General features: G+C 52.5%; 1 protein-coding gene across 1 annotated transcript in view; it reads right to left on the bottom strand.

Moving 5' to 3' along the window:
* The window catches only part of SLC6A17 (solute carrier family 6 member 17), a gene marked incomplete at its 3' end in the record, with an annotated part of 49051 nt that extends 23767 nt beyond the window's left edge, over positions 1-25284 (bottom strand). The window contains exons 1-5 of the mRNA XM_079923882.1: positions 24886-25284; positions 7151-7512; positions 3613-3770; positions 1843-1969; positions 917-1098 (exon numbers count right to left, since the gene is read on the bottom strand). Coding sequence (XP_079780008.1) covers positions 917-1098; positions 1843-1969; positions 3613-3770; positions 7151-7424 — 741 coding nt within the window. The 5' untranslated portion in view covers positions 7425-7512; positions 24886-25284. The remainder of the gene's footprint in view (positions 1-916; positions 1099-1842; positions 1970-3612; positions 3771-7150; positions 7513-24885) is intronic.
* Between the last annotated feature and the right edge of the window lie 266 nt (positions 25285-25550).

The raw sequence follows: 25550 nt of genomic DNA, 5'->3' as shown, positions 1-25550 counted from the left end.
TTGTTGTGGCCCAAATGCATTCATACAGGTGGCAGTGCCTGATCAGTGCCACGATGTGCCAGCTACTATTTTGGCCTTTGGAGACAGAAGAAGTGGTGGCTGAGACCACGCCACCTTTCCAGGGCTTAGCTTCCCTGCTCGTCAAATCCACCAAAGAGCCTGGAGCCTCAGACAGACAGACAGCCAGGATTCTAGTTCCAGCCCTGGGGCTGACTGGCTGCCTGATCTCAGGTGAGATATTTCCCCCCACCTCTGGAACCTCAGTTTCTTCATCTGTAAAATGGGTGGATTGGGCTATAGGATCTTTAATATCTTTTCCAGCCCTGGCAGTCCACGAATACTGGTACACATGACAAAGAAGAAAGGGCCCTTATTTGAAGGGAATCTGACCTACTGGGAGAAGGTGTGTGTGGGGCCTGGCTGGTCTGCTCCCTCAGAGGCCCCCAAAGCCCCCTTCACTCACAGCACCCACCCGTTCCCAGAGCTCATTAGTTGTAGATACATTGAGCTGTTGGTTTTCACCAAAAATTGCTGAGCAGGCTCTTCTAGGGCTCTTGCTAGGGAAGCTGAGGGGCTAGGGGCTAGCCGAATGTCCTAGCTCAGTACTCCTGGTTTTCCTTCTCTTTAAAGTCTGTGGGAGCAACCCGGAGTTATGTGAGCACGGAGGCAGCTGGGGTCAAGGCAGTGATTTTCCACAAGCCCATCCCTGGCGGGCTGTCCACAGGGAACAATACTGTGGCTATGATGCTCCCATCACCTCCTCAGAGGCCTGTGTCCTCATCCTGAGCCATCCAGAGGCCAGGCCCACCCAAAGAACCCTGCAGGGGCGACCCAGAGTTCTCCACCCCTGCCTCCCACACTTTTCTGCGGCATCCCCTCCCCCGTGTAAGTGTGGGTGCCCCCCGCAACCGCTCACCTTCCCCGAGGACTGGATGCCCTTGACGACGGCCATGCCCACGATGCCCCAGGCCACGAGGAGGCACAGGGTCATCTTCCAGTTGAGGCCCCCGCTCTCTGAGATGGAGTTGGAGATGTCCAGTGCCTCTCGGTACCAGAAGTAGGTAGTGGCCGAGCTCTTCTCACACTCCGGCTCCACCACTGAAACGGCAGCAAAGGCCACAGGGCCTCGGCGGAGGGGCCTGTGGGACCACCTCCTCCGCTTGACCCCCACCCAGGGCAGCAGGGAAGAATGATATCGTTCTGGGTTAGCCAGGATCTGGCAGACCCTGAGGACTCCTGGGCTCTCAAGGGGGCTGGGAGGCTTCAGGATATACTGATCTGACCGAATTCCCACTCATGGCATCCCCCTGCCCGCATCCATCCGTGGAGGGCAGGAAGGATGAGGCAGAACTGGCCTCAAGTTCCTTGGGAACGGTTCTGAGTGAGGAGCTGGAGACCTGCATTCTCATCCTTCATCCCTGGTTAAATCAGTGGTGTGACCATGGGAAAGTTGTTTCTGGGCCTCAGTTTACCCATCTGTGGGTGGGATAAGTCAGCCAGACCTTTAGGGGACTGGCATGCAAATTAAGGTTGTTTCCAGATAGGATGGTATTAGAGTAACATAGGGTAGTTAATAATAACTAAACGAAAGTCACAGTCTCCAGAGTTATACCTACACTCACTATTTCATTCAATCCCTGTAAGAACTCTGTGGGATAGGCTGGCAAGAGACCATCAGAAGGGGAAATGAGCATCAGAGAGGGCAGGTGGCTTATCCAAGGTGGCACAGCAAGTCAATGAAATCCCAAATCTGTGCCTTAGCCCCTTAGGCTCCTTCAGCTCCTTCCTGGGACAGCACTGGCTGGAATCCCCAGGAGGGTTCCTCAGAAGAACCATACTTGCCTGCCGCGGTCCCATTCCTGGCGACAGGGCACTCACTCCAGGGCAGCGGGTACTGGAAAGACTTGAAGAAATAGAAGATGCTCCACCCGATGATCACATTATAGTACAGCCCAACGAAGAGGCAGACCTGCAGACGGGGGTCCATGGGGGTCACAGAGGCTACAGGCAACTCCACCCCCGCCCCCTCCCCATGCACAGCCTTGGAGGAGGAGGAGAAGGGATGGGATGCTGGGACAGTGGCAGCTGGGGGCCTGTTCCTAATCCTCCACTCATCTGCTATTTGGGGAATCCACAGAGGAATGTTTCAGATATTAAAGTTCTCTCCTTTAAGCAGTAAACTCTTAAAATGTTAATCCTCTCCAGTTTGAAATTCTTCTAAGATGCTTGAAGCACTTCCCCATCATTTCCTGATGACTCAGGATTACAATTCCAGAGCTGCCCTCCAGGGCGATGGAGGCATGTACAGCTACTGCAGCTACAGTAAACGGCCCCAGACGGCTGTGCTTTTTGAGGTTTTGGAAATGCTTCTTATTGGCTTCCCGTGTCTTTCCTTCTCTCGGGATGCTACTTTCTCTTTGGTACTGTCAGCAGTCTGCCTCTAGAAAGACATCACTTCTCGTTCTTGGAAACATGATAACCAACCTTGGTAGAACTGTATTGAAAACAGGAGCACATGCATTCTGACTGAGGGTCCGAGGGGTTTCTCTGAAAGCAATGCTTTTATATGCAGAGATCTGCTGCATCCACTTTGGATGTCAAGAGATCCCTTCTACCTCCAGGGGCCCGACTACATGATGCATCAGTGACACTGCCGGGCAGTGTGAGAGCTGAGAGCCCCTCGCTTTATTAATTTCACCCAAGCCCGGGTATGCACAAGCAGACACTCCTACGGCGCACCTTATGTGGAATACAGAAGGAGAGACACCCACCATCTTAACTTGGATGTCTTTAGTCCAAGGGGCAGACCACTCACACTCATGCGTATACACCCTGGCCAGCCCCAGCCATGTCAACCTGTGTAGAGGTGATCTCTCCCAGGCGCTGAGTGAGGCAGGTTTGGACTGGCCCTGCTGCCGGGGCTGACAGAGCCTCAGTCCCTTCCAGAAGCAGATTCCAGTTTTTATCCCAGGTGTGAGCATGGGCACCTGCGGGCTTTGCCCTTAAGGGAGGCTCGGTTTCCTCACCTAGAGAGCTAAGCAGGGCCTCATCTGCTGCCCCGTGGATCAGCCTGGAGCTCTCATGGAGTTCCCCATCCAGGCCAGTGGGGTCTCCCTGTCTCCCACTGTTCCAAAGCCTCACCCCTCGTGGGTCAGCCCCAGGCTCCTGAGTCCTTCTCCGGTCTGCTCATGCGCACAGCAAACTGGCAAGGAGACGCCATACCCCAGGGCTGCCTTTTCTCGTGCCACCCACTTACCCAAATAAAATACTCTTTAACCCAGGAAAAAGGACGGGCCTTCCTCACAGAGAGCTGAGGGGCTGGTAGGCAGAAAGGGGAATCTGAGGTTGTCCACATGTCCCCAGAGAACTCTGGTGGAGATGTCCCAGGGCTTCCCTCCTTCATAATAATCCCAAATATTAGACCATCAGAGAGTGGTGCCGACTTTCGGTTTAGGAAATATGTGGCCCTGAGACACCAGCTGGACGCAATTCTCATGATGAGAGTCTCCCTCCCTGCCCTCACCCCCACCCAGGACTCTGGTCTGTAAACCCTGTGCCCAAGAGCAGCCCCTCTGCCTCCTGGCTAGTGCCCGCCACCAGCCCCCGACTCACTATGCAGCTGGAGAAGCCGATGCCGCCCAGGCGGGGGCACACATAGTGCCACACGCCGATGCTGCCACGGCGGATCCTCTGGCCCACAGCCAGCTCCAGGAAGAAGAGCGGGATCCCAATGATGATCAGCAGCACCAGGTAGGGCACCAGGTAGGCACCTGGGGAGGAGGGAGGGATGTCGGAGGGTGTCTGGAGCACAGCAGCAGGGTAAGGGAGGGGTGGCAGCCAGGTCCCATAGCATTGGCCACATCTCCAATCATCCTCAAACCGTCACCAGTCCCTGTGCTCCTCCAGGAACGGTCTGGCTCACACGTGCGACCTACCACACGCTGGCCGCCCAGACCTCCTTCCAGCCCTTGGCTCCCCTGACCCGAAACACTAAAGGAGGATCCAGATGTATGGCAATGCCTCCCTCTCACGAGGCTAGACGCAGAGACAGACACAGCCACCTCCTGACATATTCCGTGGACACCTGTCCCCCCAACATGTGCCCAAACTGCCAATGAGTCCAGGGGGTCGGGCATCTCCGGGGCGCACGACCCGGCACTTGGCAACAGTCAGCTGTTATCTACTCTGTACCAGGTGTGTGCAGTGGGGCTATCAGGGCAACAGAAGGCACAGACGCTATCCCAAGAGAGCTGCGGGACCTTCAGGTTCACACGAGCAATGTCAGTGCACGCACACACATCACACACGGCCAACTGAGCACGTGTGTCCTGAGGGAGGGGTGTGAGTCCATGGAGCTAATCAGGAGAGGCTTCCAGGTGAGCAACCTCCCACCCCTCATATAACAGCATCTAATACATTAAACACACAGGTGCACAGGGTCACGTGCACACATAAATTCCACTTGTCACTAACAACCTGCTGTATCACGATCCTAAAAGGAGGAGGGCCTGAAGGACCCCTGGCTCTGTCTTTTAACCTAGTTCTGTCTCTTGGTCTCTGGCTCAGGGATGCAGAAGAGGAGAGAAGTGATCTGCAGGAAAGGACAGGGACACATCTCCCTGCACATCTTGCCCGACCTGAGGACTTGCGGGTGAAATACAAAACCCGGGAGGCTGTGTGACATGTCCATACATGTCTCGCTTCTTGCAAACCCCAAGGTTACTCCTGGGCCTTGAAAGACCATCTCGATCTCAACCTGTTGAGATGCACACTGAGTAGGGGTTAAGATCCAGACCACGGAGCCAGACCTCCTGGGCCTGAATTCTGGCTCTGCCACTTACTAGCTGTGTGACTTTGGGCAAATTGCTTGATCTCTCTGTGCCACTGTTCTGCCGTCTATGTAAAGAGGATGAAAATATTAAGTAGAACCATATGAAATTGCTGATATTTGATCATTTTTGACTTATGAAAATGGCCATTTCATATGCTTCAACTGTATACCTACTGCACAGGGCTGTTGTGAGGATTAAATGAGTGACTTACCCATAGCAAGCACCTGATGACCATTTGCCTCCTTCTCATAAAAACAAAGAGAAAAAAAAAAGCAAACTGAGAGGATGCAGAATAAACTGTCAACATCTGGCAGAGCTGGGCAGAGTTCCAGAGTTTCCATCCAAAATTAAGTAATTTTGACTGGATCACCCAGGGCTCAAAGCCAGAGTTTTGACTCTCAGACCAATCATCTCCTTCCTGTGATAATTTGCCTCCTTCCAAAATACATTTAAGATGACTTACTATAAAAACGGTAAAATACTGGAGAGTTAAAGGTAGAGATAAAGAGGGATTCCAGGAGTCAGAAAGGATGGGAAAATGAAGGTAGGAACATGGGATGGGGAGCTCAGAGTCCTGAGACCCGACAACGCTTTTCTTCCAGGGGTTGTTCGTGATGTCTGGTGCCGTGGCAACTGTCTGGTGACACTGGAAACTAACAGACTTTGGCGAGAACGCTGCCCGGGGGAGCGGCGGCGCGGGCAGAACGTGCAGTGGGGAGAAGGACTCTGTGATTCAGCACCAGTGCTCAGGCAGACTGATTATCTCGGCCACAAAGGACAAGGTTGCAGGTTGCCAGCCGGAGTACAAAGTTGTTTCGGGTACTCTGAGCTCTTACCATCTCACAGCACTTAAGGGAACCACACACTTCCATTTGTATCTTTGCTTTGGGCTGGTCTTATATCAACTCAGCCACCTGGGCCTGGCCCTGCCATACAGACTGAAAGCTCTGCTCGGCAATTATTGATTGGGGGAGAAAAAAAAGATCCTTCAAAGCAAAGAGAGCATAGGGGGAATAGACTGTGCCCTGGTGGCGAGATGGAAGTTTCTGGCCTAAGTCAGGCGGGCATTCTCACTCCCTGCCCTTCACTAGAAACCGCAAAGGAGGGGAAGCCTCCAGCCAGACTCTGCTTTCTGGACCAGGGAGGGTGTCCCAGAGAGGAGGGAGGGTCCCTGAATAGGGCTCCATCACTGGGAGGAGAGTCCCACGGGGCAGCGAGGGAGGCAGCAGGGTTAAAATGCCTGCAAAGCGGCAGCCACACCTTCAGGCTGGAGTGTGGCAGTCCCAGGGCACAGGGACTCAGGGGCATAAAAGCTCTCTTCTGACTCAAATCACTTTCCCAGGACCAGAGGTCTGAGCTTGGAAGTGTCATTGTTTTCAGTCCATTGGGTTTTGCCTTGCTTATTTTTGGTTAGTTTCCCCCCGGTTTCAAAGCAAGTTGCCTTTGGAACTTTCTAGCCTGCATTCAGGTGCTGGGGGATAAGGCCTGTGGGCTTCTACCCTCCCTGGGAGCTAGAAGTATTGAGTAGAAGGGGTTTGACACCACGGGCAGGATCCTCTGGGGGGACTGAAACTCAGGGGACAGCGTGAAGACCCTTCCTACCTGGGAGGCTGCGGGTATAGTGATTAAGTGCTCAGGCTCTGGGGCCAAGCTGTCCAGGTTTGAATCCTGACTTTATCACTAGCTGTGTGACTTGAGCAAGTGATCTAACCTCTCTGTGCCTGTTTTGCAGTTTCTAAAGTGAGGATGAGAATAGTTCTTCCTCACATAGGCTTTTTGGGAGGATATGATGGTTGAACCATATGAAATTGGTGCTTTGGCTGTTCCAAGACACTCACATATCAGCAGTTTCATGTATTTCCGCCTAATATCCAGGAAGTGCTCACAACAGTGCCCAGCAGTAATACGCATTCAGTAACAATGGCCAAGCGTTACTGTGTCAGATACAGTGGTAAGCGTTCCACATGTAAAGCTCATTTAATTCTCCCAACCATCCTGTGAGGCAGGAACTACTATTATTCCCATTTTACAAACACAGAACAGCAAGGCACAGAGAAATTAAGCAACTTGCACAGGGTCCCAGTGGCTGCACTGGGATTTGAACCCAGGCTGTCTAGGGCCAGAGCCCACATTCTTATCATCATGCCTGCAGCCTCTTGAGAGCTGTTAGCCATTAGCTCTTCCTGGGGGGTCTCACTCGAGTTCTGAGCTCCAACCTACGAGGGCTCTGGTTCTGCCTCACAAAGGGGTGTTTCTTTTCTCCCCTCAGCCCGGCCCATTGGCAGGGCACCCCCAGGGCAAGCAGGGCTGCCTTTTACCTCCTCCATTTTTCTGGCACAGGTAGGGGAACCTCCAGATGTTGCCAAGGCCCACAGAGAAGCCGATCTGGGCCAAGATGTACTGCAGCTTGCTGTTCCAGGCCGGCCGGTCCTCCACGTCCGCCACCTTCTGCTTGCCGCCTGCTTCTCCGGCCACATTCAGGATGCTCTGTTTATAGTCCACAGGCTCCTCAAGGGCCAGCAGGTCGGCCACCGACTCCGTGACATGCTCACTACTGTGCTCGCGCTGGGTCACCTTGCTGTTCTTCGGCATTGGGCCACCTGGGCGACGCAGCCCTGCTCCCCAGCACGCAGAGAAGGTGGGACTCGGCCGCTGTCAGCTCCTTCTCATCCAGGGACCTCTGAAACCAGATGAGCAGGAGAGGATTAGCTGACCACGCCAGAGAGGTGGGGAGCCCAAGTGGACACGACCCAATCAATTCATCAACTCCCCGTCATTCACTCAGAGGCTGCTCAGTGGCCTTGGACATCGAGCTCGCTTTCCTCCCCATTGAGGTGCCCGCTGAGGAGCTCGAGGTCTGCACACTCAGTTTCCCCACTGGCCTTCTTACCTGAGCATCATCAGAAAGGCAAGCCTAATGGGACGAAAGAAGCAACATCATACACCAAACCCAAATAAGGGGTCGTCCACGACAACATTGACCCCTTTCATAACCACAGATCCTAGAATGTTCAAGAACATCTGGAAGCCTCCACTGCCTTCCCTGCCCAGGGCAGCACAGGGTATAGCCAAGTCCTAGCCCTCTTGTGTTCTATTTAGTCAAACCACCTGGTGGGACCCAGGAAGCCAGCGCCTGCATTCAAAATGCAGTTTTGGGGCCAGTGGCATCATGGGAACTTGTCAGAAACACAGACTCTCAGGCCCACCCCAGACCTACTGAATCATTCTCTGTATTTCTACAAAACCTTTGGTGATTCAGAGGGACATTAATGCTTGGGGGAAAAAAAGCCTAGAGCTCTTACCATGGAGCCCCTGGACACCAGCATCCCAGGCAGGAGCACCAGCCGGGCTCAGCTAAGGATTCTGGCAGCAGAGCCCTAGAGATGTTTGCTCAGTGCCAACAAATCCTGGGTCATCACTCAGCAGTGACATTATCTGAAGGCCACCACAGCCAAGAGCCAGTTCTCCATCCTTCAGTGACAGTTTTACAGCAGATAATGTCTGCACAACGTGGGCGGGGGAGGCAAAACCCTCCCTACTCCTGCAATTCCCCATCGTGTATCATGCTTTCCCTTAAACAAAGAAAGCACCAAGGAAATGAGTCCTTTGAAGGATCCCAACATTCTGCTTGTTTTGAAGCACCTCCTCATTAAGGGAAGGTTGGAGGATTTAAAATTAAACCACATACACCCCGGCCGGCAGTTGCCCTGCATCTTTCTAGGGATGTAAATTATCCGGCTCTGCCATTACTAAGGGAAGGAGCTGCCTCTGTTCTCCTCGCACGTGCCACCTGAATTCTTGGGCAAGGTCCCTCTGTAGCAGAAGCGTGCAGGGATGCCCGTCCTGCTGGGCTTGACCCAGACCTCCTGGCTGACTCCAGCCACAAGGACCTTCAAGGAGACCTGGCTGGCCAGATCCCGTTACACACGTAATGAAGCTAGGAGGTCTGGCAGATGGGGACAACTGTCCACCCTGGTCTGTGGGGTTAGCCAGCCCTCCCCAGGCCAGGCCTCGGACCACACAAGCAGGTGACACTTCCCTGCTCTCCTCATCTAAGGGGGACAGTGATTCTTTAGGGACTGTCCCCTTCCACCTCAGGCACAGCCAGGGTCTTGGGCTTTGGAGTGACTGGGACAGAGCCAGCCTGCCTGAAAGACCTCAGAATTCCCTACAAGAAATGTAGCTCTCTGTTGGGACTCAACTTTACAGTGGGTCAGCTGAACACTCCATCATGTCCTGGAGGGTGCTCCAAGGTGGGACTCTGTGTCTGTGGCCCCTCCAGCCCTCAGCCTCCCCCGGGGCCGCTACGGTGCCTGTGCTACAGAAGCCGATGGTGCCCCCAGGAGTTGTGCAAGGGGGAGGCCTGTGCTCTTGCCTGGGCCGCCAGGACAAGCCCCTCCCCCTCCCCAGTCAGTAGGGCCCTGTCCCCAGGCTCTCAAATGGAGGACAAAACCTAAGGCACGTGCAGTGGTTGCTTGTCCAGCTACCCCATCTCTCCTCAGCTTACGTCAAGAGTTTTATTAAAAACTAGAGATGGGGAGCAGGGTGAGGGTGGGTCCCTCCGGCAACCACAATCACCAGGTACCTTAGCCCGGAGCCTCTCTACAGGTATCAGCCTGCAGCAGGATCTGATCAGAACAATCTGCTGTGCGTGAGATATGACGCACTGTTCATCTTGCCACGACTGGAGAAAACCGAGGGGGATTCCTGCAAGTCTGCAGAATTTATCTTGAGGCTGACCAATCAGAGAACATAAATTCTCTAATTTCCCCATAAATAGATTAGTGAGTGGCAGCTCTGGTCACCAGCATGAGAAGCAGGGGGGAGGGGAGGAAGGCATCATTTTAAACTAAGTGGGCTCAAGGACAAAATGAACACCTTCTGGTAAATCCAGAGAAGGATACCCGCAGCAGCATCACGGAAACCATAGGCATCAGCTCAATATAAGCTTCTTCCTCCTTCCCAAGACATCACTGATGTGCACGAACATCCTGCACTGCAGGATGGGGGCCCGGGGTCCTCCTAGGCCATCGGGTTTGCAGGAAGCAAAGTGCCGGTGCGAACTTGCAAGCTGAGACACTGGGCTGGCTTTCAATCATGACTAGAACCGTCTGTGCCCAGTGAATATGCTCATGTGACAGCAGAGTCCAACATTTGGAATATTAAAGTTTGAGGGATCCTAGCAACATTCTCATTTTATATATGAGGAAACTGAGGCCCAGAGAGAGGGGGTGAATTGCCCAAAGCCACTGGGTCAAACTCAGCAGCAAGGGGGGTGGGACACTGGAAGAAGACAGTCGTCTCTCATGGTAAAGGACAGGGGCTTTGAAGTCAGAGAGGCCCGGGTTTGAGAGCCCATTTCATTCACTCATTCATTCATTCACTCACTCATTCATTGACTTGACATACATTAAATGAGTGCCTTCTCTGTAGCAGGCTCTGTTCCAGGTGTGAGGGATACAGCAGCAAACAAAATAAGCCAAGGGCTTCCTCTTGCAGAGGTTATATTTCTAGTGGAAAGGCCAGATACTAGAGAAAGAAATACACAGATAAAAGAGCCAGGGGTGATTTTTGCTATAAAGACAATAACATGGGGTAGAGAGTGGGGTGGCTCGCGAGCTGGAGGGCTGCTATATTATGGTCTGGAAAGGCGTCTCTGAGGAGGGGACATCGGAGCAGAGGCGTATACATCAGGAGATGTATGTTAAGTGTGTGAGTGAATGAATGAAGTGTCTGTCTGACTTCAAAGCCCCTGCCCTCCACCCTGGATGCCTCCACCCCAGCAACTGTAAAGACAGTCTCTTCAATAAGTGGTGCTAGGAAAACTGGACAGTTACATGTAAAAGTATGAAATTAGAACACTCCCTAACACCGTACACAAAAATAAACTCAAAATGGATTCAAGACCTAAATGTAAGGCCAGACACTATCAAACTCTTAGAGGAAAACATAGGCAGAACAGTCAATGACATAAATCACAGCAAGATCCTTTTTGACCCACCTCCTAGAGAAATGGAAATAAAAACAAAAATAAACAAATGGGACCTAATGAAACTTAAAAGCTTTTGCACAGCAAAGGAAACCATAAACAAGACCAAAAGACAACCCTCAGAATGGGAGAAAATATTTGCAAATGAAGCAACTGACAAAGGATTAATCTCCAAAATTTACAAGCAGCTCATGCAGCTCAATATCAAAAAGCAAACAAGCCAATCCAAAAATGGGCAGAAGACCTAAATAGACATTTCTCCAAAGAAGATATACAGATGGCCAACAAACACATGAAAGGATGCTCAACATCACTAATCATTAGAGAAATGCAAATCAAAACTGCAATGAGGTATCACCTCACACCAGTCAGAATGGCCATCATCAAAAAATCTAGAAACAATAAATGCTGGAGAGGGTGTGGAGAAAAGGGAACACTCTTGCACTGCTGGTGGGAATGTAAATTAATACAGCCACTATGGAGAACAGTAATGGAGGTTCCTTAAAAAACTACAAATAGAACTACCATATGACCCAGCAATCCCACTACTGGGCATATACCCTGAGAAAACCATAATTCAAAAAGAGTCATGTACCAAAATGTTCATTGCAGCTCTATTTACAATAGCCAGGACATGGAAGCAACCTAAGTGTCCATCGACAGATGAATGGATAAAGAAGATGTGGCACATATATACAATGGAATATTACTCAGACATAAAAAGAAACGAAATTGAGTTATTTGTAGTGAGGTGGATGGACCTAGAGTCTGTCATACAGAGTGAAGTAAGTCAGAAAGAGAAAAATACCGTATGCTAACACATATATATGGAATCTAAAAAAAAAAAGGTCATGAAGAACCTAGGGGTAAGACAGGAATAAAGACACAGACCTACTAGAGCATGAACTTGAGGACACGGGGAGGGGGAAGGGTAAGCTGTGAAAAAGTGAGAGAGAGGCATGGCCATATATACACTACCAAACGTAAAATAGCTAGCTAGTGGGAAGCAGCCACATAGCACAGGGAGATCAGCTCCGTGCTTTGTGACCTCCTAGAGGGGTGGGATAGGGAGGGTGTGAGGGAGGCAGACGCAAGAGGGAAGAGATATGGGAACATATGTATACGTATAACTGATTCACTTTGTTATAAAGCAGAAACTAACACACCATTGTAAAGCAATTATACTCCAATAAAGATGTCAAAAAAAAAAAAAAGGAAACCATGGCAAAAAAAAAAAAAAGACATCAGCTGGTGCCGAGTGAGGGGGCAGCCACCTCACTTGAATTATGCGAGCATCAGGCTCCCTCTTGGGTGAAAATGTTCTATCTAATGACAGTTCCTGCCTCCCGGGCAGGGCTGCGTGAGGATTCCATGAGCAGATGCATACCAAGTGCCTAGTGCAGGGCCTGACACCAGGAAGGACCCAAATGACAGAGGCTGCTACCTGGAAGCCTGGTGTTGTTTGCCTTTATTCATTTAAAAATATGTAAGTCCCCCTATTTATATTCTGTTACATAAGTGCCCTGTTTCTCCTCAGGAAAAGCCAAAATGAGTTTGCGGGGGGGGGGAGTGGGGTGGAGGGTGGAGAGCATTTTGCAACACCACCAGCCCGGAGATGTCTTTTTCTGTTTGCGAGAAGTGACAGCACCCTGAGGCTGGTGGCGCAGCACCCCGCGAAGCCCAGGCCCACTCACCCGCCCCAGGGTCAAAGGGAAGCAGGTACAGGCCATGCGGCGCCAGATCCTGGGCCCAAAGATCAGTAAGGTTATTACTGATAAAAACATGGCCGCATAGTAAAGTCTAGCAGTGTTATTACTCAAACTATAGCTCAAATTTGCAATAGTTTGAAACCATTTAAAAACATGTTTTACACGGTCTACGGGCACAGTACGGGGTGATTCTGCTCCGAAGCCGAACTGCTTGGGTTCGAATCTCAGCTTCGCTCCTTACCAACTGCCAGTCTGGGAAGCTTCTTCACCGTATTGAGCTCGTTTCCTCAGCGTCAGCGAGGACAGCAGTGCTCACTCTGCAATGTCATGAGGAGGACAGGTTGTACAGGTCTCAGAAGGGGACCGGCCCCCACCAAGTGCTCACAAACGTCACCTCTTCTTATCATCTCGGATTCACAGCCCGGCCCGGGAAGTGAGCTGGACAGCTATGCCCCAGGGTGGGACAGGGCATGGCTCACATCACACAGCTGTCAGCACCCAGGCGTCCTCACTCCTGTGCTCTCTCCGTGCCTTTAAAGGGAAGGTGGCAGCAGTGACTCAGAACAACCCTCCCTCCCTGCACGCACTAGTTCCCTGAAGCCTGGAGGCCGTCTGTGGGGAAAGGTGAGCTTTCAGACCAGGGCCCAGGAATCCAATGTGTACCAGCCAGGGACCCCAAAGCACTGCTGGGGACAAGTGCCAGGATCAGAGAAAACCCGGGGGTGGGGGCAGATTCCTCTCTGCCCCTGCCTTTGCGGACCGTGGAGCCAGCCGAGATCCAAGCAGTGGGAGGCTGGCTCGGTGCTGGTCTTGACCAGCCACCAGCCAACCGTGCAAATTGGCACCATCACCCTGACCTCTCTGGACCTCAGTTTCCCTGTGTGTGAAATGACTTGGTCTGGATGATCTCTGAAGCTCTTTCAGCTCTGCATCTATCCAGGGAGTGCCCCTCCTGCACGTGCGTGTGAGCAAGGGGTGACCAGCCCCAGGCACTAGACACTGCAGGTCCTTGGGCTGGTCTGTCAGGCCACCCTCTGCCAGCTGAGAGCTCACCGGTGCACTGTGGGGATGCTTTGACGGCCAACCCAGTCGTACTCAGATCATCGCCCTGTAGTAGTGGGGGGGGGGGGGTTATAAAGTTGCTTTCCCAAGCAGCGCATCCGTCCATGGTACTCTCGGAAAGGAATGCCTCCGTTACTTAAAGCAGAATGCAGAGGGGCTCGAATGCCAAGAAAGCGCTTGCTGCCAGATCTGTCGCTTAGCAACAGATGCAGCTTACAGCTCAGAATAGCACATGTGAGAGAAGCAGGACCAGGGAGTGAGCTGTGAATCTTCTTAAAAAGAGAAAAAAATAGTGCCACTAGGAGGCAGACAGGTAAAAATATCTCCTGCCAGAGGACTGACGGCTCCACGACTTTTCAAGCACAGCGCTCAGCAATTACCCCAAGGGGGTGCCTGCTCACCCTGAAACCAGAGGCAAGCCAGAGGCCCCTCCGCTCAACAGCAGCCAGAGAGGGGGCGGGGGACCCTCTGAGCACCTGCCTCCTGGGGTCGGTAAGTTTGTATCAGATACCTCAGGGGACAAGCTCAAGGGAGCCACTTATTTTCCAAGGGAGACCCCGGGGGAGCTGAGTGGACAAGCTGCCATCTTGGGGATATAGGCGCCAAGGGGACCACAGGTCTCGAGTGCTGGCTTCACTGAGCCCCGGGGGGGCGTGCCCAGTTTTGCTGCTCTTGGGTCGGGGGGCTCTGGAGAGAGTGCTGCACGTTCGTAAATGCAAACCTCCACCACAGGGAAGCCGTGAGAGCCCCCAGCAGAGGAAAGCCGTGGAGAACACCCAGCTCCCCGCACCATATTGCCAAGGTCCAACTCAGGACTAGGCGGTGGTGAGAAGGAAGCAAGGTCGGGCCCCTTCCTCTCAGGGAACTTGACAGCTTCCTGATTTCCAGGTGACAAGCGGTGGTGGCCCACACAGTCGTCCCAATTACCTCAGAGCCTCTGGGCTTCCACTGAGCCCGAAACAGGTCAGACTGTTATCAGAGACCCAAATTATCCTCCAAATTATTTTTAATTGTCTTACTGGAACCTCTGGCAGTCACGTGGGGCAAACTGGTCCTGATGGGCCTGCTGGCCACCCGCCTTGAGTTTTCTCGCCCAGGACGCACGGGCAGGGACCCAGCACCATTCCTGGCCTCTCCCTCCTTCACCCTTCATGCCCATGTCGCAAATTCCTGTCAGTGGGTTCAGATCTGTCCTTTCCCACCCCTCATGCTCTAGCTCAGAACTTCTCTCCACTAGAGGCCGGCAACAGGCTCCCAGCTCACTTCTCCTCCAGGCCTTCAGAGGCGGCTTCTTGGGTACCACGTCCTCTGTACCCACTGCCAACGCACTGCCCTGGCCAAGACATGTGCAGCTCCTCCTCTGGGCCCCCTTCCACCTCCCCTGCCCACCCACCACTCCCCATCCTCTGCCTCCTGGACCTTCTAGTCTTTGACGGCCCAGCTCGAGGCCCACCGTCTCACCTGTGACACCTTCCGCAGTCCCCTAAGTAAGAATGAGTATCCCTTTCTCTCTCCTCAGCACGCTCTTTATAAGACTATTTTACACTTTTACCGTTTGGCTTTCTAGCATAGCTAGCTGTTTACAGGCCCGATTCCTTTTCTAACCACGAGGCTCCCTGAGGGCAGGACCCAAGGTGTATTCAGCTTTGTGCCCCTCCTGCCTGCCCCGGGCCCAGCAGGGCCTGGCACACCAGACAGAATGTGGTATTTACAGATGCTCCAGGGTCTCTGCCTGCCTACCCTCCAAGAACAACCCGCTTCCTATGTTGAAATCTGAACCACTGCCTTTGCCTTTGAAACAAAGAGGCCGGGGCGAAGAGCTAATAGCTCTGACTAGAGAAGAGGCGGTAAACCTCCCAGAAGTCGCCTGCCCAGCCGGGGGCTCTAATCCGGCACAGCCCTGCAGCACATGTCAGGGGGACCCCAGGCCTTGGAAGACAGTTTTCTGTTCCTTATTCATCTGGAAAATAGGGAACAGCGCTTACCTACCAACTGCATCTGGTTACCACATGGATAGAAGGAGAAAGAGCAAGAAAAGCTTACTGAGAAGTCAAATCAATAGGATGGTTACTTCTGACTCCATTTCACAGATTTGCTGGGTTTGTGCTGTGGTCTTCTGTCCTTATCCAGATTGACAGCATCTTTGCTTCTGCAAGGCCAAATCCTGGTGACTTACTACCACACGTGCTCAACAAATATGATATGAATGAAGTGAGTGCGTGAATTAATGAATTAAAGTATTTTGAACTCCCCAAATTTTCTAGGGTCTGATGTAATTTTCCAGCTTCAAATTTTCCCCATTTTCTGACAGGACATCCTGATCCCAAGAGCATCTGATGCCCCAAGCGGCACTTTAAAGCTAAGGTAAACTAAGAAGCCTGACCGTCGCTCATTGACTTTTTGCCTTTGATAAAGGAGCCATGATTTGTGCCTCCTTTTCTCCCCTTTGCAGACAGGATCCACCCTCACCAGAGAGAAATAAACACTGGACGGGGACAGTCTTGGCATGGAGCGTTTCTGAGGCTGGTGGACCATACCAGACAACAAACAGGCAAAGGGGCCAGTGGAATCTTCTGCAGCCCGTCTCACCTTCCTGTTGCATTTGCTGAGCGTGTTCTCTGCAGCTGGTATTTTGTTTTCTTAGTCAAGGAGGAAAGAAAGCAGGAAAAGGGGCAGATGGTCCACAGGGGGAGGAACTGGCACTGGAAAATGTGGGCGGGGCCAGTGCCAACAAAATCTTTTGGTTCAGTTCTACCATATCAGGTGAGGGGGAGATGCACGCCCCAAGGGTGTCCAAGCCAAGAGCAGTACCACGGCTGCCCCACAGATGCCTGAGCCTTGCACTAGAATATAGGTTGCTGAGGGCAGAGTGGGGTGGTAATAATGACAATGACAACAGCAGCACGCAGGTGATACTTCTTGAGGGTCACCTCCACAGCAGCCACTGTGTAGGGCAGACATCGTCTCCGTTAACCCCACCAATAACTGTATGAGGCTGGTGCCTCTCTTATCCCCATTTTACACATGAAGAAGTAGAGGCTCAGAGGGATTCATTACCTATATCTCATTGAACTTAAGATCCTCTGGTGCTGGTACTTTCTTGAACTTACCAGAAAGTGTCCATGGAAGGCTTTCACCCAACTAGGCCACCATTCCACCTGACCAACAGCCAATCTGAGACGTTGTTGACTGCACATCCTGATTTTAAGATGTGACACTGGGCAAGATTCCACACCTTGGAATTGATGAAATACGGCACACCGTCAAACAGTGGAGGCCCGGAGTCCCAACCAACACAGGATGACTCCAGAATCTCCCAACCACCACACTGTCCCAGAAAGATCGTGGGTTTTGGACCCAGGGAAACCTGGGTCTGAGTTCTGCTGCCACTTACAAGTTGGGAGTCTTTGGGGAAGTACACCTTCTCCTTTGGTTGCAGTTTCTGGACCTGAAAATATGGGGATGAGGCTCTGACTTCACAGGGTTGTCATGAGGATAAAATGATAAACGCAGGGGCCACACCATAAACCCACACCAGCTGCCCCTCCTCGTGAGAACATGGGGGAAATGGGTCCAACCAGGAACAGAGGCCCAACCACCCACAGTCCCGAAATGGCCAGGAACTGGTGTGGAACAAGCATGCAGGTACCTGAGGACACGTGGGGCTGGTGGGGGATGCAGGTGCTTGGAGCTCCGACTGATTCCCCACTCCCCTCTTGGGCTGAAGGAGAACGGAAAAACGCCCAGAAACTCCCACAAACTAGGGATACTGCTGAAATATGGGACTTTAAAAATTCCTCTCTCTATTTTCCCTCCCTCTCTCTCTCCCTCCTGTCCTTTACTTCCTTCAACAGATATTTACTGAACACTAACTATGCACCACGTCCTGTCCTAGTACAGCAGAGAACAGAGCAAATAATGTGCCTGCCCTGGGGGATGTATATTACAGTGCAGAGGACAAATAAAAACCAGACAAATGTGTAATTAATATTGTATATATAGGCATAGACTGTATCCATAGTGATAACAAGTAAATATATAATACAGCAGGGATGGAGTGAGGTAGGGATGCTACAATATGTAGGGGAGTTAGGAAAGCAACTCTGGTAAAGACCTGATAGTGTGAGAGAATAAGCCATGTGGATATCCTGGGAAAGCATTCAGGGCAGAGGGAACAGTAAGTGCAAAGGCCCTGAGGCAGGAGCAGCACTTGGTGAGTTCAAAGACTAAAAGGAAGAGCCCTGTGTCTAGTGCATCCTGAGCCAGGGAAGAGTGGGAGGTGCTGAGACAGGAGGATAACTGGCATCCCGAGCAGGCAGGACCCGCAGGCCATAGAAAGGAGTTTGGGTTTCCTCTCAAGGATAACAGGAAGCTGTTGGCAGTGTTCGAGCAGGGGACTGATGTCACCTGACTTTTTAAATAGATCAGTATAGTACAAATTAAAAAGCACATGGATTGGGACTTTGAGATTAGCAGGTGCAAACTATATATATATAGAATGAATAAACAACAAGGTTCTACTGTATAGCACAGGGAACTACATTCAATATTCTGTGATAAACCATAATAGAAAAGAATATGAAAAAGAATGTATATATATATATATATGTGTGTGTGTGTATAATTGAAGCACTTTGCTGTACAGCAGAAATTAACACAATGTTGTAAATCAGCTATACGTCAATAAAATAAATTTAAAAAAAAGAAAAAGGGGGGATGGTAGGTTAGCGATGGTGGTGACCTGGGCTGGCTATTGGATAAGGTTTAGGTTTTAAAGAGAGAGGGAAACAGAGGCCCCCAGGGTGCTGAAGTGCACACAGGCCCCAAACAGAAGATCCATGAGACTGTCCTGATTTGGAAAAAAAAATTTTTTTAAATCAGTTGTGAAAATAAAAAGTCCAGGAGCAACGAGTGAAGGCCTCACTCCCTTCTTTTCTTATTCATGGGAGGCTCACGGTGGTGACAGATGGGTCCTCACAGCTACTGCCCAAATCCACTGACCTGGATTTTCTTAAAGTCACTATTTTCTCTTGTCTCAGAGAGAGACAGAAGGAATCAAGGGTGTCCAATTACCTGAGTTACCCACCAGACTGTGAAGAGCACTTGAAGGAATAGTGATCAGAAACCCTTAATTACACTCCCAACATGATGTCTCTTTCCTGAGAACCAGAAACGTTTGTGTCTCTTTCCTCACCAGGCTTCAGTGCGGCTTTGTGGAGGGGTGGGCAGAAAAGCACTCCCAGCAGGACACCTGAGATCACAGTGGAGGGAGCACACATGTTTGAAGACCTACTGTGCTTACATATGTTATTTACCACCCCCCCCAAAAAATAACTTGGGATAAAATGGAATTCTCATTTTACAGATGAAGAAGCGTAAGCTAAGGGAAGCTACCTACCATGTACAAGATTACTGAGCCATGCAGCGGAGGAGAGGGAATCCAAACTGTGGTCTACCTCACTCGATAGCCCATACTCTTTCCAATACACTGGTGCTTTACACCCTTCCACATGTGATGACACACAGAGAAGAGAATACAGCTGTGGCACACTGGGGTAAATGGAGGAGGCTTCACCACCCTAGGCCACTCAAGGCTATTCCAAGGAATGAAGGCATCATTATTTCTGGGCCTCATGCCACCCCTCTGGGGCCCTGGTTAGGAAGTTCTCCAATGCACCATGCCACACTGCAAAGTGACATACGTGAACCTCATTCAGCAAGTCAACAATGGAACAAGTCATCTACCATCATTCCTCCCTGAGGTCAGGAGCCCTCACTTGGCTGGGCCCTTTCCCAAAGCTAGAGTCATAATACAATTTGGGGACTGGTCAAGGAGATCCCTTCCAGCGGTTCCAAAGGAGTCCCTGAATTACTAGCAGGCAGGTTGTCTCAGAGGTGTGCCAGGACCGTGGACAGCACCCACCAGGCCATTCTGGGAGCCAGTGCCGGGTTGCCCAGCAGAGGAGCACGCTTGCTCTCCGCCCTGTAGACCCCCAGGGAGAGGAGGTCCACGTCCTCCCTGAATACTCACCTGGCAGCACCTGCTGGAGCCATTCCACCAGGTGACTGCTCACATCTCCTGAATGGTAGCTTTCTCAAACAGCACTCCTGACCTGGAGTTGGATTTAAAACCACAGAGCCCAGAAGTCTTATAATTAAAAAGAAAATGCAACCAGCAGGAATTTGGGGTGGGGACCAACAGATTCTATCTGCAAGTGAAATAATAGGTGGCAAAGCAGTGGTGCAAAGAATCCAATGGACGTTCTAATTAAACCAGTAATTAAATTAGAAATGATGGAACACCTCGAGAGGCAACTTGTTATCTTCAAATGAACTGTGATCAGGTCCTGGAAGACAGAGTGGCAGCTCAGTGGGTCAAATGCAGCTGATGCGATGACCCCGGGGCCTGGGAGCTGGAGTGTTACTTCCTCTGGCCCTGCTCGCCCCACCCTCACTCCACAGGAGGCCTCGGAACAAAAGCCCTTTCGGTCTCAACTCCCAAGTTGGGGACTCAGGCTGCCCAGGCCTCACCTGACCCAAAATTATTCTCTAACAATATATACCTGGCTTTAAATGTGAGAATAATTTGGTACAGTAATCCATCCTGCATCTGAGTTTATGTTCTCACATGTGAGTTTTCTGTACACAGTGAATATCTAATTATATTTTTCTTAAATAACTGGATTTATCCAGAGATGAACCATGTTTTAATTTTTAAAATTATTCATGGGGGTTGGGAGATGGGCGAGAGAATTACCCCAAGGCTGTATCTCCTCAAAATGGCTGCCTGTGGAGCAAGGGTTCCTGGGAAGACCTCTTTGTCTGCTGGGGGCGGAGGAGATGCTTACATTCTAACTATCCACCCTCACTTTCAGAAACTTCCCCACGGTGATCAAAGGTGGTTTGAAGGTGCCAGGCAGGCTAGGACAGTATGGGCCGATTCCTCCAGGTGATTTCTCAGAGAGAGAGAAGAGATGGAGAGCCAGGAGGATGCCAAGTTTCCCAGAACAGCCACGGATGCAAGTGGTGGAGCCCCAAGGATAAAGAGAGTGGGCTCCACAGGACAGGACCAGGTAGCAAGCAACATCCCTCTGGGCAGCCCATGCCGCAGCTGCTGTAAATAACCTTGGAGTGTTAGCAGTTTTGCTCTGGGGTCTGGGACCTCACCAGAAACTGCTGCAGGTCCCTAGCACACCCTGTCCAGCAGAGAAACCTGACACATCAGAGCTCCCACCAGCGACTGGCTGTCCTTGATTCTGCAGACACAGAAATCCTCAGGGCAACCTCCAATCTGCTCTGACTCTACCCTCACTGCTCCCAGAACCAACCCCAGACTTGGACAAACTTTAAGGGAGGTCAGGGGTGGCAGAGGTCAGAAAGAGAAAGATGCACAGGACAGGACAAGATGGAGTCTGGGATGTTCTCTGGATTCCAATCTACCTGGAAGCACATACTGTATTCCCCCAAACTCAGAAACCGAGATATGTTCATTCTCTACCAATTTCCCATTAGTAGAGGCTCATACCCCCTTCTCGGGGCACCAGCTTAAAGAACCAAACTCACAGGTTTAGACAAGCTCATCTGGGTAAATGCCTAGGTTATCAGCAACATTTATTAAGAACTTATTACAGAGACACACCACATAGACATCAAGAGCATGAAGTCTGGAATCTGACAGACCTGAGTTCAAATTCTCAGGTTGCCATTCACTACTGTGTGACCTTGAGCAAATTAGTTAACCTCTCTGAACCTCAAGTCCCACATCTATAAACTGCTGAGAGCAATAATATGCCTCCTGGGACTGAAGCAAAGGTTAAACGAGACAGTGTATGAATAAAGCACTTAGCACACGCCTCAATAAAAACCTGGATGTTATGACTGTGTGCCAAGCACCGAGTGAGCTGCTGGAACCCAGCACCTGGCCCTCCTAAAAGCAGGCCATTAGGCATTTCCCCACAGATCACCATCCCACCTGCATTCGGGGCAGCGCACTAACACAGATCTACCTGCGGTTCTGTGCTTCTGACCTCTGGAAGCCTGGGACAGCAGTCAGGAGAGCGCTGCTATAAAAGGACTTTGTACGGGCTAACAGAGTTTTTCCATTCTGGTGCCCCGGATATTTTGTTGTGAGGACTTCTTGCAGCCCAGCCTGAGAGCAAGCAATAACTCAGACCTGGTTTTCAGAAAAAGAAAAACACGAAATCCATCTTCCTTTTAAACTGTTCTGCTGCTTATCTTAGCAGTTTTGAAGGGATTTATGATGAATTGTCCTGCTGCAGCAAACCTGGACAGGAAGGAGCACAGGGAAGGGATGCTGCACAGGCAGAAGGAACTTGCTTCTTAGGAATCCTCCCATCTCTGTATTTATCATCCTTGGAATTTGCTCCCAGATCCAATCGGGAGGGCAGTGATTCCAGGGTTCCCGTATCACCCACACACACACAAACACATGCACATTTCCAGAAGCAGACTGGAGTCCCCTGGGTCAGCATGGCTTCTTTCTTGCTGCCCTGGGGATCCCCATATTTCCTTTGCTCTTAAGGTGCACACACCTTAGCTCAACACCAGGTCTGGACATATTACAGGAGGGAGCCAGTGGCCCAGGATCTTTCGGGAAAGGCAGGAGATATACTCCTTTCCTCTCCAGGAAGGCCAACTTAGCCTCCCCTGGACTGTTCTTCTGCAGCTCCCAACTCCATTATGGACAGGACAGGTGCGGAGGGGGATGGCAAGACCTGATCAAAGAGCAGGGACCCGTGAAGTTTAGCGAGTGCTGCAACTTGGGTGTAGGCCACAGCCATGAGCAATCTCAGGAGTCAAAGCCTGTGCTAGAGTCTCACCCTGAAGCAACTGCAGGCAACCAACGGCACCCAGCAGACCCAGCACAGCCCCTCACCCCCCACCTTCCACTCCACCCACCACAGCACTGCTCTTACTCAGGCTTCCCCATTCAGGGTCTCCCAGGGGAGACCTGAGGGTTGGAATAGGTCAGTTTGAAGCTGAGTTATGCGTCCTTCTTAACCCCATGGAAAGCCCTGCCACTTTCATTTGTCTCCACGCCCCCTCTCACACCAAGAAACAAGGACAGGAAGAGAAAGAATCACTTCTGATTAAGGCCCATAAGGAAAGGGGTGGGGAACTAACATTTAACGAGCATCTGCTACATGTCTAGCACTGGTCTCAAAAATAAGCCTGCAGAAAAGGTACCACTGCGGGGCTTCCCTGGTGGCGCAGTGGTTGAGAGTCCGCCTGCCGATGCAGGGGACACGGGTTCGTGCCCCGGTCCGGGAAGATCCCACGTGCCGCGGAGCGGCTGGGCCCGTGAGCCATGGCCGCTGAGCCTGCGCGTCCGGGGCCTGTGCTCCACAACGGGAGAGGCCACAACAGTGAGAGGCCCGCGTACCGCAAAAAAAAGAAAAAAAAGAGAAGGTACCACTGGCATCCCTGCTTCACAGCTGAGGAAACCAAGGCTCAGGAAGTAAAGGGACTTGCCCAAGGTCACCCCACGCTGGCACATGGCAGAGCACTGGGCCAAGTTCTCACTGAAATCACAGGCCCCCCCCCGCCAAGCCTCTCCTCCAACATCCCCCCAACCCGGCCCTGCTCACTTTCCCCACGGGGTCAGAGCTCCAGGACCCTCGCCCAGCAGCCAGGCAGCCTGAGCTCTGCTTAGCTCATTCTGGAGACTTGCTCACCTTTGGTCAGTGACTCCAAAACACTGAGAGCTTGGGTCATTGCCACTCACAAGTCCTGGTAAACTCCATTCAACTCACAAACAGCTGACACATGACTGTGTGTGACTCAGGCCAAACACACTCACTCCAATCAGAGCTGGTGGGCACAATTTGCCTTCTACACTGAGTCACCCTCCAGGCTGAGATGCAGAGATTTCCTGAAATTCACCACCTACTTAGCCACAGCTGCTCTATTAGACAAAAAGCCAGCAGAGGAGCTGAGCTTCTCATGGTCCCATGGATGGGCCATGGCCAAGGACAAGCAGGTGTGACCTCAAAGTTCTTCCTGCCCAGGTGATGGGTCCACCTCACCAGACCATGGGATAATGCAAGCAGAGCATGAGATGGAAGAAGCCCTCTGTTAACCTCCACACACTCTGGCCTTGTTCTTCAGACATCAGTCGGCAGGTCCAGCACAGCATAACTAAAGTTTTGGTTGAATTTTGGGGCGAGCCATTACAGGATTTTCTTAGTTCCTGAAAGTTCCTGTTAACAGGCAGGGGCAGTGCCCTCAAAAGAACCTTCCTTCTCTACACCCCTGACTTCTCTCCCCAGCCCCACCCCACCTGCCTCATACTCACAGCGGAATTGCCCCAAAGGCAGCTCTGGTTAAAAATTTCCTAATCCAAAGGGTCCGTTAAATTTTTTCTCAATGAATGAAAGAGGAGTGGGAACAATTTTTTTTTTTAACTCCGCGTCACAGCGACTGGGTCCTGTAAGGTGAGTGGCCTCGGGATTTCTGAACACTTGCAGCCCTGACAGGGCTGTTTGAGCTTTAAAAGGATAGAGCAGGAGACCGCGCCCCTGCAGGAGCGGCCCTCCCCAGAGCACAGTGCGCTAGACACACTAGCATCGCTAGAGAGCACGGTGCGCACAGGTATAAACGTGGCAGAGGCCTCTCTCCCGAGGCGGTGCCCCCTCCAGACCTGCACCCCGCGCACGCCCCCCATATCCGCCATTCGGTTCCCAGATGCGCTTTCCTCGAGGGAGGATGGGCTCCCCGCTAGCTCCGAATTCAGCGAGGACCAGCCCCAAGACTGAGAATTAAATATTCATCTCGCGCGTGAGCGCTCTGCTTCTCTCGCCAATGTTACTGTCAAGGTCACGGGCCTGAAGCCGAGCGGATGGGGCTGGGGTCTCCTGCAGCGCAGGAGCCTCCCCGAGGGAACTGCGCCCTGGGCGCGCAGCTCCAGGCGGCGATTCTGGCCGGGCCTCCTCCCCGGTCCTCCGCGGGCGCTTGCCTCTGCAACTCTGCCCGATTACCTCCGGAGTTCTTGGGCCCTCTTAGCCCCGGAAGCTGGAGTCCGGTGTCCAACCGTGAGCGCAGCGCAGGGCACCCCCGGAGCGCCCGAGAAGCGCTGGCCCCGGGGCTCCGTCGCCAGGCAACGGCGGCTGGAGTGGCGGGAGGAGCCCGGGGCCCTCGCAAAGCTGGGTCGATACCCCGGCAACGCCGCCTCTCACCTCGGTCCTTAGGCCTCCCTGGCTGGGGCGGGGCCGGAATAGCTGAAGTTGCGGTGGCTGGTCCCATAAAGCCAGACGGGGCGCGGCCGGCGACTCACCTGTCCCGCGTGGCCGTCGCGCGGTCTCGGCCGCTGCACCTCTGACCGAGCAGCTGCGGTTCCCGACGGGTCGCGGGCGCACAGCCCCTCCCACGACGGGCAGTCCGACTGTGGCGGCGACGGGCCCCGGCCAGGGCTGGGAGGGGACCCGGGGCCGCGCGCCGGCGCACGAGACTCTGCTCGCTCCTCTCTCCCTCTCCTCGCCGCTTGTCCCTGCCCGTCTCCCGCCCGCGGCGCGCTTGGCCCTCGGGGGAGCGGTCCGGGAACCCAGGTCCCGCGGCGGAGATAGCGCGTGAGGCTGCAGGCACCGGCGCCGAGGGCCACCCTCCCTGCGCCCTGGCCGCGCCGGCTCTGCGGAGCGGAACGGAGCGGGGCGGAGCGCAGCGCGCGCTGTTCCCTCGTTTTGCGAAAGGCCACCCTGGCGGCGGGGCGCCGTGACGCAGGCTTGACTCACGCACGGGCCCGCGTCAATGCGAGGCTCTGGGGCCGTGAGCAAGGCTCTGATGGACGACCCAGACAGAGGGGGTGGGCAGGAGAGGCAGGGGGCTGCCCCGGGAGCAGCCTCTGGAGGCGCCTGACCAAGGGAACCAGATTCTGGAGCATTACCAGGTTCTAACCTCAAAGAGGAATGGGAGCCCCATGGCCGAAGCCCTCTGAGCCCTGGG

The sequence above is a fragment of the Stenella coeruleoalba genome (assembly GCF_951394435.1).
Source record: "Stenella coeruleoalba genome assembly, chromosome: 1".
NCBI lineage: Eukaryota > Metazoa > Chordata > Mammalia > Artiodactyla > Delphinidae > Stenella > Stenella coeruleoalba.
The sequence above is the reverse complement of the archived record's forward strand: the minus strand, read 5'-3'. Positions and strand labels throughout refer to the sequence as shown.